The sequence below is a fragment of the Aotus nancymaae genome, unplaced genomic scaffold (assembly GCF_030222135.1).
Source record: "Aotus nancymaae isolate 86718 unplaced genomic scaffold, 86718_ANA_hifiasm-v0.15.2.pri h1tg000028l, whole genome shotgun sequence".
In the NCBI taxonomy this organism is placed as follows: domain Eukaryota; kingdom Metazoa; phylum Chordata; class Mammalia; order Primates; family Aotidae; genus Aotus; species Aotus nancymaae.
This window is the reverse complement of record NW_026988441.1, coordinates 5,566,940-5,582,440: the sequence shown is the minus strand read 5'-3', so window position 1 is coordinate 5,582,440 and position 15,501 is coordinate 5,566,940. Positions and strand designations below refer to the sequence as shown.

Genomic DNA, 15,501 nt, shown 5'->3' with positions numbered 1-15,501 from the left:
CAGTACTTTGGGAGGCCAAGGTGGGCAGATCACAAGATCAGAAGTTCAAGACCAGCCTGGCCAACACAGTGAAACCTGTCTCTACTAAAAATACAAAAACAAAAACAAAAAAATAGGTGGGGCACGCCTGTAGTCCTAGCTACTTGGGAGGCTGAGGCAGAAGAATCACCTGAACCCAGGAGGCGGAGGTTGCAGTGAGCCAAGATCATGCCACTGCACTCCAGCCTGGGCGACAGAGGGAGACTCTGTCTCAAAAACAAAACAAAACAAAACAATTTTTAGTTTGACCTGATCTACCCAAAATATTATCACTTTTACACTGAATCAGCAGAAAAGTTATTCACGAGCTATGTCATTTGACATCTGTTTTTGGCGCTAAGTCTTTGGAATGTGGCGTCTCTCAGTTTGGACTCGCTGTAGTTCAAGTACTCGGTGGCTGGGGCCTGTTGTATCCCAAAGCATGGGGATCGATGGCAGTTGAGCTCGGGCTGGGTGAAGCCCCTGAGGGCAGATGTTAACGGGGAATCCCCAAAAGCTGGCCTCTGCAGCCGAACGTGTTACGCTCTGCCAGGGGGGATGGGAGGCATCATCAGGGGTGTGGGAGGAAAATGAGGATCAAACCATGACTCAGAACGCTGAGAACTTTGATGGAGGAAGGAGGGGCCAGTCTCGAATGCTGCCAGCAGTTTCTTTAGGACAAGGACAGGCAGTCAGCATCAGCTTGAAGGAGACGGAAGTCACAAGCCACCCTGAAGAGGGAAGCACCGGGCACTTTGAGGACCGAGAAAGAGGCCAGGGTGGCCAACACGTATGGGTGTAGTGGCATTGTCCCTGGAGTGGATGCTGAGGGGGTAGTGCCCTGTCAGGGTCATGGGGCCAGGCTGGGGCAGTCTGACTCTAGGCTGCCCTCTCCACACGGGAAACTTGGCCTTGACAGTGACTGGGGCGAGAATGAACTTTATTTTGTGGGTAGGCATTTTTTTACTTTTTATTTTTTGGGGACAGGGTCTTGCCCTGTTGCCCAGACTGGAGTGCGGTGGCACAATCTTGGCTCAGTGTAGCCTCTGACTCTTGGGCTCAAGCAATCCTCCCACCTCAGTGCCCCGAGTAGCTGTGACTATAGGTGTGCACCACCACGCCGGGCTAATTTTTGTATTTTTTTTTTTTTTTGTAGAGACAGGTTTTGCTATGTTGCCCAGTCTGGTCTCAAACTTCCGAGCTCATGCAGTCCTCCTGCCTGAGCCTCCCAAAGTCTTGGGATGACAGGTGTGAGTCACTACGCCCAGCTAGGCTTTTTTCCTTTTTTCAAGACAGATTCTCCCTCTTTTGCCCAGGCTAGAGTGTAGTGGCGCGATCTTGGCTCACTGCAACCTTCGCCTCCCAAGTTCAAGCAATTCTCCTGTCTCAGTCTTCTGAGTAGCTGGGGTTACAGGTGTGCGCCACCACATCCGGCTAATTTTTGTATTTTTTGTTTTAGTAGAGATGGGGTTTCACCATGTTGGCCAGGATGGTCTTGATCTCTTGACCTCGTGATCTGCCCGCCTCAGCACCCCAAAGTGCTGGGATTACAGGCATTACAGGCATTAGCCACCACATCTGGCCTGTATTTTTTTTTTTTTTAAGTATAGACAGGGTTTTACCATGTTGGCCAGACTGGTCTCAAACTCCTGACCTCTAGTGATCCGCCCGCCTCAGCCTCCCAACGTGCTGGGATTACAGGCGTGAGCCACCGCGCCCGGCCATTTTAACCATTTTCAGGTGTTCAGTTCAGTGGTTTCTAGTATATTCATGATGTTGTGCAACCTCCACTGCCACCTAACTGCAGAACATTCATCACTCCAAAGAAAGACCCTGTACCGATTAGCAGTCCCTCCGCGATCCCTCTTCGCCCCAGCCCCTGGCTGCCACCAATCTGTTTTCTGTCATGGATTTGCCTCATGTGGACATTTCATAGAAATGGAACTGCACAGTAGGTGGCCTTCTGTGTCTGGCTTCTTCCTCTCAGCTTGATGTTTCTCAGGTTCGTCCACATTGTAGTGCAGATCAGTGATTTGATGGAGTCCCACTCTGCTGCCCAGCCTGGAGTGCAATGGTGTGATCATGGCTCACTACAGCTCTGGCATCCCAGGCTCAGGTGATCCTCCCATCTCAGCCACTCCAGTAGCCGGGATTGCAGGTGCAAGCCACCATGGCTGGCTAATTTTTGAATTTTTCATAGAGAAAAGGTCTCACTATGTTACTCAGGCTAGTCTTGAACTCCTGAGCTTAAGTGGTCCCCTGTGGCTTCGGCTTCTGAAAGTGCTGGGATTATAGGTGTGAGCCCCCGAGGCTGACTTGGTGGTTTTATTTTCTAAGCCTGCCTATACAGCTTGATGTCATGTAATTTAACGTTTTCCTAAGTAGCACCACAGCCCTTATTCCACTTAACCAGTTGATAAACAGCTCTTATTCCTTTGTGTGGTCTCCTTATCTGTAAATGGAGATGATACCCACCACAGCCCTCAAGAGTCCTTAGAGGGCTGTGGTGGGGAGTGAGCAAGCTGGGCGGGAGCACTTAGAGCAGAGCTGGGCCCGGAGTCAGGGCTCGGGAGATGGGCTGTGATGGAGATGGGAAAGTGGCTGGGAGTCAGTGTTCGGGACATGGGCTGTGTTGGTGATGGGAAAGTGTCCGGGGTCAGGGCTCGGGATATGCGCTGTGTTGGAGATGGGAAAGTGTCCGGGAGACAGGGCTCGGGAGATGCATGCTGTGATGGTGATGGGAAAGTGGCTGGAGTCAGGGCTCGGGAGATGCACTGTGATGGTCATGGGAAAGTGTCCGGGGTCAGGGCTCTGGAGATGGACTGTGATGGAGATGGGAAAGTGACTGGAGTCAGGGCTCTGGAGATGCACACTGTGATGGTCATGGGAAAGTGTCCGGGAGTCAGGGCTCTGGAGATGCGCTGTAATGGTGATGGGAAAGTGGCTGGAGACAGGGCTCTGGAGATGCACTGTGATGATGATGGGAAAGTGTCCGGAGACAGGGCTCGGGAGATGCACTGTGTTGGTGATGGGAAAGTGGCCGGGAGTCAGGGCTCGGGAGATGGCCTGTGTTGGTGATGGGAAAGTGGCTGGGAGTCAGGGCTCAGGAGATGCACTGTGTTGGTGATGGGAAAGTGGCCAGGAGTCAGGGCTTGGGAGATGCACTGTGTTGGTGATGGGAAAGTGGCCGGGAGTCAGGGCTCGGGAGATGCACTGTGTTGGTGATGGGAAAGTGGCTGGGAGTCAGTGCTCGGGACATGGGCCGTGTTGGTGATGGGAAAGTGTCCGGGGTCAGGGCTCGGGTGATGTATGCTGTGATGGTGATGGGAAAGTGGCTGGAGTCAGGGCTCAGGAGATGCGCTGTGATGGTCGTGGGAAAGTGTCCGGAGTCAGGGCTCGGGAGATGCATGCTGTGATGGTCATGGGAAAGTGTCCGGAGTCAGGGCTCGGGAGATGCACTGTGTTGGTGATGGGAAAGTGTCCGGAGTCAGGGCTCGGGAGATGTATGCTGTGATGGAGATGGGAAAGTGTCCGGAGACAGGGCTCGGGAGATGTACTGTGATGATGATGGGAAAGTGTCCGGAGTCAGGGCTTGGGAGATGCATGCTGTGATGGAGATGGGAAAGTGTCTGGGAGTCAGGGCTCGGGAGATGCATGCTGTGATGGAGATGGGAAAGTGTCCGGAGTCAGGGCTCGGGAGATGCATGCTGTGATGGAGATGGGAAAGTGTCCGGAGTCAGGGCTCGGGAGATGCATGCTGTGATGGAGATGGGAAAGTGTGTGGGAGTCAGGGCTCGGGAGATGCATGCTGTGATGGAGATGGGAAAGTGTCCGGAGTCAGGGCTCGGGAGATGCACGCTGTGATGGAGATGGGAAAGTGTCCGGAGTCAGGGCTCAGGAGATGCACGCTGTGATGGAGATGGGAAAGTGTCCGGAGTCAGGGCTCGGGAGATGCATGCTGTGATGGAGATGGGAAAGTGTCCGGAGTCAGGGCTTGGGAGATGCACGCTGTGATGGAGATGGGAAAGTGTCCGGAGTCAGGGCTCGGGAGATGCATGCTGTGATGGAGATGGGAAAGTGTCCGGAGTCAGGGCTCGGGAGATGCATGCTGTGATGGAGATGGGAAAGTGTCTGGAGTCAGGGCTCGGGAGATGCATGATGTGATGGAGATGGGAAAGTGTCCGGAGTCAGGGCTCGGGAGATGCACTGTGATGATGATGGGAAAGTGTCCGGAGTCAGGGCTCGGGAGATGCATGCTGTGATGGAGATGGGAAAGTGTCCGGAGTCAGGGCTCGGGAGATGCATGCTGTGTTGGTGATGGGAAAGTGTCCGGAGTCAGGGCTTGGGAGATGCACGCTGTGATGGAGATGGGAAAGTGTCCGGAGTCAGGGCTCGGGAGATGCATGTTGTGATGGAGATGGGAAAGTGTCCGGAGTCAGGGCTCGGGAGATGCACTGTGTTGGTGATGGGAAAGTGTCCGGAGACAGGGCTCGGGAGATGCACTGTGTTGGTGATGGGAAAGTGGCCGCGAGTCAGGGCTCGGGAGATGCACTGTGTTGGTGATGGGAAAGTGGCTGGGAGTCAGTGCTCGGGAGATGCATCCTGTGATGGAGATGGGAAAGTGTCCGGAGTCAGGGCTCTGGAGATGCACACTGTGATGGTCTTGGGAAAGTGTCCAGGAGTCAGGGCTCTGGAGATGCACTGTGATGATGATGGGAAAGTGGCCGGGAGACAGGGCTCCGGAGATGCACTGTGTTGGTGATGGGAAAGTGTGTGGGAGTCAGGGCTTGGGAGATGCATGCTGTGATGGAGATGGGAAAGTGTCTGGAGTCAGGGCTCGGGAGATGCATGCTGTGATGGAGATGGGAAAGTGTCCGGAGTCAGGGCTTGGGAGATGCATGCTGTGATGGAGATGGGAAAGTGTCTGGGAGTCAGGGCTCTGGAGATGCGCTGTGATGGAGATGGGAAAGTGTCCGGAGACAGGGCTCGGGAGATGCACTGTGTTGGTGATGGGAAAGTGGCTGGGAGTCAGTGCTCGGGAGATGCATCCTGTGATGGAGATGGGAAAGTGTCCGGAGTCAGGGCTCGGGAGATGCACACTGTGATGGTCTTGGGAAAGTGTCCAGGAGTCAGGGCTCTGGAGATGCACTGTGATGATGATGGCAAAGTGGCCGGGAGACAGGGCTCGGGAGATGCATGCTGTGATGATGATGGGAAAGTGTCCGGAGTCAGGGCTCGGGAGATGCACTGTGATGATGATGGGAAAGTGGCTGGGAGACAGGGTTCGGGAGATGCACTGTGTTGGTGATGGGAAAGTGTCCGGAGTCAGGGCTCAGGAGATGCATGCTGTGATGGAGATGGGAAAGTGTCCGGAGTCAGGGCTCGGGAGATGCATGCTGTGATGGAGATGGGAAAGTGTCCGGAGTCAGGGCTCGGGATATGCATGCTGTGATAGAGATGGGAAAGTGTCTGGGAGTCAGGGCTCTGGAGATGCGCTGTGTTGGTGATGGGAAAGTGGCTGGAGTCAGGGCTCGGGAGATACACTGTGATGATGATGGGAAAGTGGCCGGGAGACAGGGCTTGGGAGATGCACTGTGATGATGCTGGGAAAGTGTCCGGAGTCAGGGCTCGGGATATGCATGCTGTGATGGAGATGGGAAAGTGTCTGGGAGTCAGGGCTCTGGAGATGCGCTGTGTTGGTGATGGGAAAGTGTCCGGAGACAGGGCTCGGGAGATGCACTGTATTGGTGATGGGAAAGTGTCCGGAGTCAGGGCTTGGGAGATGCACTGTGATGATGATGGGAAAGTGTCCGGAGTCAGGGCTCGGGATATGCATGCTGTGATGGAGATGGGAAAGTGTCTGGGAGTCAGAGCTCTGGAGATGCGCTGTGTTGGTGATGGGAAAGTGTCCGGAGACAGGGCTCGGGAGATGCAGTGTGATGATGATGGGAAAGTGGCCGGGAGACAGGGCTCGGGAGATGCGCTCTGTGACGTTGGTGGGAAAGTGCCATCACGAATGGAGCTTTGTGTGTGGACAGGCTTCTTGCTGGTTTCTGGTTCTAATTTGATGGCCATTGGGCAGTGAATGTTTCCCTAGGGTGGGCATCTGGGCGCAGCACTGCTGATCTTGGTCTCCTTCACACACAGCAGTGGCCTTTCTAGACAGAGGCAGCCTAGAGGCTCTCCAGAGGGCCTGTGTCTGTGTCCGTCCCCAGCTGCAGCACACGAGGGTTCCCAGCACTTTGGAAGGCCATAGCAACAGGCGTCAGTTGGGCAAGTATCTGCCTGGCCGATGGCAGGAGCAGCTGCTGGGCGGCTGCACATCCAGTGAGACATGTCACAGGCCTTTGGCTCGTGCTGGTCTTCCCTCTGAGGACTTTTCCCCTCTAGGACCTCTCCCCTGTGTCCTTTGCTGTCTGTTGGGTGCTTTCTGGGAAACCCTTTACTGATAGGCCACAGCTGGGCCAGTCTTGACAGCTGCCAGCACTTCCTCTTACTCAAGGCCATGGCCACGCGCTGCACGGTCTCTTATTTTTGTTTTGTTTTTTGTTTGTTTGTTTTTTTGAGACAGAGTCTTGCTCTGTTGCCCAGGCTGGAGTGCAGTGGCATGATCTCGGCTCACTGCAGCCTCCACTTCCTGGGTTCAAGTAATTCTCCTTCCTCAGCCTTCTGAGTAGCTGGGATTATAGGCACGTGCCACAACACCCAGCTAGTTTTGTATTTTTAGTAGAGATGGGGTTTCACCATGTTGGCCAGGCTGGTCTTGAACTCCTGACCTCACGTGATCCACCCACCTAGGCCTCCCAAAGTGCCGGGATTACAGGCATGAGCCACTATGCCTGGCCTTCTTCTTCTTTTTTTTTTTTTTGTAGAGATGGGATTTTGCCATGTTGGCCAGGCCAGTCTCGAAGTCTTGAATGCCTGGCCTCATGTGATCCCTCTGCCTCAGCCTCCCAAAGTGCTGTGATTACAGGCACAAGCCACCATGCCTGGCCCAGAGTCTTATTTCTTTGTCTCCAATGTCAACAAGGGTCCTCATTTTCCTGAAGAGGAAACAGCCCATCAGAGAGGGTCAGTGGCCTACCCTGAAATTGCGCACCACAGTCACAACTTGAAGCAGGCATGTCTGACCCCAGAAGGTTGCCCCCCTGGGAGCCTCTTCTAGAACAACATCATGCTCCACACTCTTCACTGTGCTAGGAGCTGGGTTATGGCTGGGGCCTGGAATCAGCCTCTGTGATGGGCTGCCCACTGGCTGCCAGGTTCTGTGCCAGACAAGTGCCCCTGCTGCTTTCCCATGACTGCTGTGATGAATTACCACAAGCACAGCAGTGTCACACACTGGTTCTGGACGTTGGAAGTCCGGTATCAGTCTCATGGGGCTAAAATCAAGGCCTGGGCAGGGCTGGTCCCTTCCGGGGGCCCCAGAGGAGAGGCCACGACCTTGCCTTCTCCAGCTCCTAGAGGCCACCTGCATTCCTTGGCTTGTGGCCCCTTCCTTCATCCCCAGAGCCAGTGGCGTGGCATCTTCTCTCCTGTCTGACCTCTGTTGCATCCTCACATCATCTCTCTCTGACTCTGAACCATATCTTTCCCTTATCAGGACCCTGTGATTATACTGAGTCCCCCTGGCTAACCCAAGATTCTCTCCCCATCTCACGATCCTTAACTTCATCATATCTGCAAAGTACCCCCACCTCTTTTTTTTCGTTTGGAGACAGGGCCTTGCTCTGCCACCCAGGCTGCAGCCTTCATCTCCCAGGCTCAGGCGATCCTCCCACCTCAGCCTGCCAAGAAGCTGGGTCTATAGGCATGTGCCACCACTCTGGCTAATTCTTGCATTTCTAGTAGAGATGGGCTCTTACCATGTTGCCCAGGCTGGTCTCGAACTCCTGAGCTCACACTTGAGCCTGTAATCCTCCCGCCTCAGCCTCCCAAAGTGCTAGGATTACAGGCGTGAGCCACCCTGTTCCCCAGAACCTGTGAATATGTTCCCTGGTACTCAAAAGGGCCTTGCGAAGTCTGTTCCCTCACAGCAGCTGGAGGGACCCTTCAAAAACCTAAGCCACATCAAAAATACACCCATTTTCTCAGTCTGTTGTGGAGAGAAGATAAACGAGTGACTCCACCTAGGGGCTGGTGGGAGTGCTGGACAGGCTGAAGGGTCTGGGGGTCGCTAAGTGTCATGCTGGTTCTCTGCTCACCACCCACAGCGGCTTCCATCTCCCAATCGGTAAAAAGCCCAGTGCTCACTGCAGCCGACAAGGCCCTGCAGGGTCTGGCCTCTGTTCCCTCCCTGTCTGGTCCCTCTTGCCCCATGGCTCAGGCAGCAGCCCCCAGGCCTCCTCGCCGCCCCTCCTGTGCACAGGCCCCGCCTTCCTGGCGGCCTTGGCATAGGCCTTCCCTCTGCCTGGGACATTCTGTTGTAGGGGATTTTCAGTCTTTCCTCATTAAGTTACTCTGTTTTGTTTTTTAATTTTTTAATTTATTTAGAGACAGATCTAACTCTGTTGCCCAAGCTAGAGGGAGTGCAGTGGCACAATCGTGGCTCACTGCAGCTGCCTCGACCTCCCAGGCTCAAGCGATCCTCCAACCTCGGCCTCCCAAAGTGCTGGGATTACAGGCATGAGCCACCGTGCCCAGCCCTGACAGTATTTGATGTAATGTAAGCTCTGTGAGGACAGGCATTTGGACCACTTTGTCCACCACTCTATCCATGGTGCCCACAGCAGTGCCTGGTACCCATGAGCGCCCAGTAGGTGCTTGGTGAATGAATGAAGGTGCAGAGCCAGGCTTGACATGTTGCTGAGCCCTGCTGGGGACTCCATGAGGTTACTGAGATGCAATCATTTGGCAGATGAAGACACTTGAGTCCTGGTGGGCCATGAGGGCAGCGCCAGATTGGATCCTGGGGCACTTGACTCTCTGTACCCCTCGCTGGCCACTCACACCCTTCCTGGGAGGAAGAGGAGAGGAGGGGAGGTGTGCAGGGCTGAGTCACTGACTCTGCTTCCCCTGTCCCGCATGGCATCCCCACAGAGACAGCATGGACAGTGTCAAGCAGAGTGCAGCCCTGTGCCTGCTGCGACTCTACAAGGCCTCGCCTGACCTCGTGCCCATGGGCGAGTGGACAGCGCGCGTGGTACACCTGCTCAATGACCAGCACATGGTGAGCCCCTCTGCCCTCGTGGCCCCTGGATGCCCCAGACTCCCCACCCAGCCTCAAGCCCACCTCTGTCCCGACCTCCATGGATGCCTGGGGCTCCCACCTTTGCCCCGACCCCCCTGGATGCCTGGGGCTCCCTTGTCGGCCCTGACATTCACCAAGCACCAGAAACCATGATCCAGTGTCCCTGGTACTCATTACCTGCCCAGGTGTCTAGGAACCCTTCCATCCCCATCTCTGACACTCACCTGGCTGCCCAGGGATCCTGTCCAGTGACCCCCACACCCCTCACCAACCCAGGCCCTCAGAAAATCCCACCCTCTGTTTCTGCCACCTAGAGATTCCCCCAACAGTGCCCATCACCTGCCCACCAACAGAGAAACCCTGACCCCTCTCCCACCCCTAATACGCCCAGCCCTCTAGAGTCCCACCCCTTCACTGCTCCTTACCCAGCTGCTGGGGTCCTACCAGAGGCACCCCACACACCCAGGTCAGTGCTGGCCCCGGTGCCCGAGGCCTTGTGGCCTCCTCACCCCACCCCTAAAGCATACACAGTGACACACGTGCATACCCGTAAACCCCATCCTCCTGACGGCACACACATCCTGACCCTGCCGGGCTCCTGAGCCTCTGCTCTCCGTGCCCGCCTCCCCCAGGGGCCTGACCTGTCTCTCCTCTGCACTTGTAGGGTGTGGTCACGGCTGCTGTCAGCCTCATCACCTGTCTCTGCAAGAAGAACCCAGATGACTTCAAGACGTGCATCTCCCTGGCTGTGTCACGCCTGAGCCGGGTGGGTGTGGCCTAGATGCTGGCCGAGGGAGGTGTCCCTGGTGTCCCTGTGTCCTCTGACATCGTCTGGCCCCCGCTCTCCCTGAGAGGCAGCCCAGCCCAAGGGTTACAGACTCAAGCTCTGAGCTGGATTCATGCTGGCTCGGCCACTTCCTGGCTGGCTGGCCCTGGGCAAGTGGCTTCACCTCCCTGGGCTCAGCTGCCCCCTGTGTTTAGTGGGGATGATACCATTGCCCGCCTCGAGGCACAGAGCGCTCTGGATAAAGTGCTCAGAACAGGGCCTGGGCAGGCTGAACACCCAGGAGCCAGAGCCGGCCTCCTGACCGCCTCTCTCTCCAGCTCCCGTCTCTGTCTCCCGCCGTCCCTCCTTCTGCTGTGCCTCCCGCCTCTCTCTTTCCTGTGCAGCCTCTCACTCCTGCTGGCGTCCCTCTCTCAGTTTTGCTCCTGTCCTGCCCAGGAACGAGGCCCTGAGGCCTCGTTCATGCCAGGCTCCATGTGGAGTGACACCAGGGACACAGATGAGTCAGACCCAAGCTCTGCACTTAAGGAGCTCCCTGTCCTGCTGGCAGGGAGGTGACTCAGTCACAGATTGTCAGAAAAGGGGTGACTTGCACTATATGGAGGTAGGACAGGGCACCCATAGGAGGCACTTAACCCAGCCTATGAGTCCATGAAGGCTTCCTGGGGGCGGCAGTCCTGAATTGAGACTTGGAGTACATACGTGTGTCTCCTGGGCAAGTAGGAAGAGGAGGAGGCCTGGATTCTCAGGCAGAGAGAACAACACACCAGCTCGTGCATTCACTCATTCTCTCTCAGACGTTTAGGTATTTTTGTGTTTTTTTTTTTTTTTTTTTTTTTTTGAGACAGAGTCTCGCTGTGTTGCCCAGGCTGGAGTACAGTGGCATGATCTCGGCTCACTGCAACCTCCGCCTCCTAGGTTCAGGCGATTCTCCTGCCTCAGCCTCCCGAGCAGCTAGGATTACAGGCATGCACCACCATGCCCTGCTATTTTTGTATTTTTAGTAGAGTTGGCATTCTCCATGTTGGCTGGTCTCGAACTCCCGACCTTAGGTGATCCGCCCGCCTCAGCCTTCCAAAGTGCTGAGATTACAGGTATGAGCCACCTCATTCAGCCTTTTTTTTTTTTTTCCGAGACAGAGTCTTGCTCTGTTGCCCAGGCTGGAATACAATGGTGCTATCTCGGCTTACTACAACCTCAGCCTCCTGGATTCAAGTGATTCTCCCGCCTCAGCCTCCTGAATAGCTGGGATTACAGGCGTGTGCCACCATGCCCAGCTAATTTTTGTATTTTTGGGAGAGACGGGGTTTCAGCATGTTGGTCAGGCTGGTCTTGAACTCCTGACCTTGTGGTCCACCCGCTCGGCCTCCCAAAATGTTGCAATTATAGGTGTGAGCCACTGCTCCTGGCATTTTTTTTTTTTTTTTAAGAGACAGGGTCTTGCTGTCATTCAGACTGGAGTGCAGTAATGGAACCATGGTTCATTGCAGCCTCCAGCTCCTGGGCTCAAACGATCCTCTCGCCTGAACCTCCCAAGTAGCTGGGACTGCAGGTGCCTGGTGACTTTTTGCTTTTTTTGTAGAGATTGGTCTTGCTTTGTTGACTACACTGGTCTCAAACTCCTGGCTTCAAGTGATCCTCCCTCCTCAGCCTCCAAAAGTGCTGGGATTACAGGCATGAGCCGCTGCACCCAGCCCCAGTCATCATTTCCTTCATTCATCACACATCTAAATACTCCCGTGTGCCAGGGTGACAGTGAGGCAGAGCACGGAGGTGGCGCAGAGCACTGTGGGACACAGCTTCCTGGAGAAGGGCTTTTCAAGGTTGAATGGGAGTTTACAATGAGGAAAAATAGTCACATGATCTTTTTTTTTTTTTTTGAGACAGAGTTTTGCTCTTGTTGCCCAGGCTGGAGTGCAGTGGCATGATCTCGGCTCACTGCAACCTCTGCCTCCCAGATTCAAGCGATTCTCCTGCCTCAGGCTCCCAAGTAGCTGGGATTACAGGCGTGCACCACCACACCTGGCTAATTTTGTATTTTTCGTAGAGACAGGGTTTTACCGTGTTGGTCAGGCTGGTCTCAAACTCCTGACCTCAGGTGATTCACCTGCCTCAGCCTCCCAAAGTGCTGGGATTACAGGTGTGAGCCACTGCGCCCGGCCATGATCTTTCAGTCTTTCACTAATTTCACTAATTCCCTGCCTCTTCCCCGAACCTCTTCCTATATGACCTTGTATTAGGCCCAGGGACTCAGAAAAAGGTCAGACCTAATCCCTGCCCTTGAGTAGCTTTGAGCCTTGTTGGGGGACTACAGGAGACCACCTCCAGGAGCCAGTGTGCTGTGTGCTCTGATGGAGGAAGCCTATCAGACGGAGGCTCAGAGCTGAGTGAGAAGTGGGCGGGCCCTGGGACTGTCACACAGAAGGGAACTTTTCCTGCCCACCAGCCAACCTGCATTACTTGGAAAGATCCAGCCCTGGGCTTCATCCTAGTTTTGCCCTCTTATACTGTGTACCTGACGCTTCTTTGCTCCCTTCCCGGAGCCTCAGACTCCTGCTTCATAAAACCATTGCACTGCTGGGCATGGTGGCCCATACCCGTAACCCCAGGACATTGGGAGGCTGAGGTGGGAGGATTGCTTGAGGCTTTGAGTTCGAGACCAGCCTGGGCAACATAGTGAGACCTCATTGCTACAAAAAAACCCACAAAGCAAACCCTTAACACTGACAGGACTGCTCTTGGAAGGCAGCATTTGCTCCACCCTGCCCTGTGGACTCATGTGCCCCTCCTACCGCAGCCCCCAACCTGTTCCTTGCTCTCCCTGACCCAGATCGTCTCCTCGGCCTCCACTGACCTCCAGGATTACACCTACTACTTTGTCCCGGCGCCCTGGCTCTCGGTGAAGCTCCTGCGGCTGCTACAGTCCTACCCGCCTCCAGGTAATCAGTGCCGAGCTGGGCTGCGGCTGCTGGCATCTGGGGGCCTCCAGTTCCACAGCGCACCAGGTGGGACTGGAGGAGCTGGGTCAGGATTTCTGTGAAGCTGGGGTGGTTCCTCTGTCCCCCATTACGTGGCTGCAGTCGGGGAGGTAGGCGGGCAGCCCTAGGCCCAGCGGCCACCCGGTGCAGCACCACGGATCAACCTCATAGCTGAGGTCCCTGCTACCCGGGCTCTCGCTCCAGCCCTGTTGCTAGGGGCTGTTACTGCGCCTGTTTTGTAAATGAGGAATCTGAGGCTTAGAGAGGGAGCTCCTGGCCCAGGGTCACCCACCAGTCAGTGGGAGATTCCAGGCCGCACTGTGAATTAGCATGGCCCTGTTAGGGGTTTTCACATCTGCTTGGAACCTTCCCTCACTGCTCACGGTCACAATAGCCAGTGTGTATGAAGCTCCTATAGTGAGCCAGGCACTGTGCAGGGGGGCACCTGCCCCTGCCAAACAGAGCTGGCAAGGAGGAATAGCTAGTATTCCTCAGGGAAACTGAGGCTTGGAGGTGAGACATCACCCTTCTAGGCAGCGAGTGAGCGGCAGAGTCTGCCCTGAGACTCTCTGCTCCAAACCCCTCCCTCTGCCACTTAGCTCCCCCGGGCTTCTCTTGCCTTGGCTGACTGACCTCACGGAGCAGTTTCTGGGGACCCTGCGCTGAGGGGCTTGGCACACAGTAGACGCTAATGAACCAGCTCCCTCTGTTCAGCCAGCGTGCCTAGCACCGGCCAGGGACCAGGGCTGATGTGCACCACCGAATCTCTGGGTGTGCGTGCCTGTGTGAGTGCATGCCTGCATGTGTGTGTGTGCGCGCATTCATGTCTGTGTGTATTGATACACGCCTGTGTGCATGCATGATACTTGCCTGTGTCGATACATGTCCCTGCACATGCATGTCTATATTGATACACGTCCATGTGCACGCATGTCTGTGCATGTTGATGCATATCCACGTGCATCCTCCTATGTGTGTGGATGTGCCATTGTGTGTGCACCTGCGTGTGTGCCTGTTTGTGTCTGTGTGTGGCAGTGTTCATGGTATCTCTGTGTCCCTCTGTGTGTGTACATGTGTATGTTTCAGTGTGTGCATCTACATGTATACCTGTCTGTGCAGGCGAGTGGGCGTGTACACGGGTGCAGAAAGCTGTGTGCTTGCCAGCATGCGTGTGTGTCCATGCACGTCCCTCTGCACGTGGCGTGTGTGCACACACTCTGTGACTGAGTGTATGATATGGAGGCGACACTGGAGGCCCATCTCATGAAGCCAGTGATGAATTCTGTCCTGTGGCCCTGGGATGTGTCTTCCTTCTCTGGGCCTCTTTTCCATCCTGTCAAGAAGGGATTAGGTCATGTTCTAAGCCCATGTCCACCCCAGAAGGCCCAGCTGGTAATTCTGGGGTACACCCCGGGCAGGCACCTCGCTCACTCCAATCCTCTGTGGTGTAGGAAACGCAGATGCAGCCCCGCCCTGAGGCTGGACACGAGGAAACACCAACCCCGGGTCATCTTTTTTTCAGCAAGCGGTGGTGGGCTACTGCCAATTTGTTTCCAAGTCATTTTTTCCTCACATGCATCACGAAAAGTTTCCCAACATCCATAGAAGTAAAGAGATCTCATTACTTAGACTGCACGGTTTGCCATGTATGCATGTTCTTGTTCTATTTTCTTCTGAAATATTTAAAAGTAAATTATACACATCATGATGCTTTGCCTTTAATGTGCTGTTCTGGGTGGATCACTTGGGCTCAAGAGTTTGAGACTAATCTGGCCAACATGGTGAAACCTCATCTCTACAAAAAATTAGCCAGGTGTGGTGGTACATGCCTGTAGTCCCAGCTACTTAGGAGGCTGAGATGGGAGGACTGCTTGAACCCAGGAGGTGGAGGTTGCAGTGAGCCAAGATTGTGCCTCTGCACTCCAGCTTGGGTGACAGAGTGAGACTCTGTCTCAAAAAAAAAAGAAAATCAATATATATCAGAGTCCAATCTAGGATCACATTTTCAGTTGAATTCTGCCAGGCTCAGTGGCTTACACTGTAGTCCTGGCACATTGGGAGGCTGAGGCAGAAGGATTGCTTGAGCTCAGGAGTTTGAGATCAGCCTGGGCAACAGTTGCCTTGAGTCCAAAAATCGGATCTAAATTGGATTCTGTCTTTAGAATTAGGGACTGCTATTTCTCGTAGTCTGGACTAGCCCCCACACCTGTTTCTGGAGAGACCAGGAGATGCCATTGTCGTTTATCCCATGGTGGGGACTTGGCTCTTTGCTGCCTTGTAGTGCCTTTTAGCTTGTTCCTCTATCTGGTGAATTTCCATGTAGATTTGTGGGCAGCATTTTTTGCTGGAATTTTTGACAGTTTTTCTGCACACTTGAAAACACGTCACAGTCTAGGAAATGTAGTGATTGATGTTCCTGTGAGCTTCCAGCTGGCATCTGCCAGTGGTAGAGAGCTCTGGGGGGTGAGAGGCTGCCTGATTGAGCCTTGTCACATTTGACCTCCCAGCCCCCAGGCCAGGAGGATGGCACT

At 54.7% G+C, this 15,501-nt stretch overlaps 1 protein-coding gene across 2 annotated transcripts in view; it reads left to right on the top strand.

Annotated features, from left to right (window-relative positions):
- The window catches only part of AP2A1 (adaptor related protein complex 2 subunit alpha 1), a 41,787-nt gene that overhangs the window by 17,377 nt on the left and 8,909 nt on the right, over positions 1-15,501 (top strand). For both annotated transcript variants that reach the window (XM_064381029.1, XM_064381028.1), the window contains exons 5-7: positions 9,058-9,187; positions 9,873-9,974; positions 12,823-12,931. In XM_064381029.1, the coding sequence (XP_064237099.1) occupies positions 9,058-9,187; positions 9,873-9,974; positions 12,823-12,931 (341 nt within the window). The remainder of the gene's footprint in view (positions 1-9,057; positions 9,188-9,872; positions 9,975-12,822; positions 12,932-15,501) is intronic.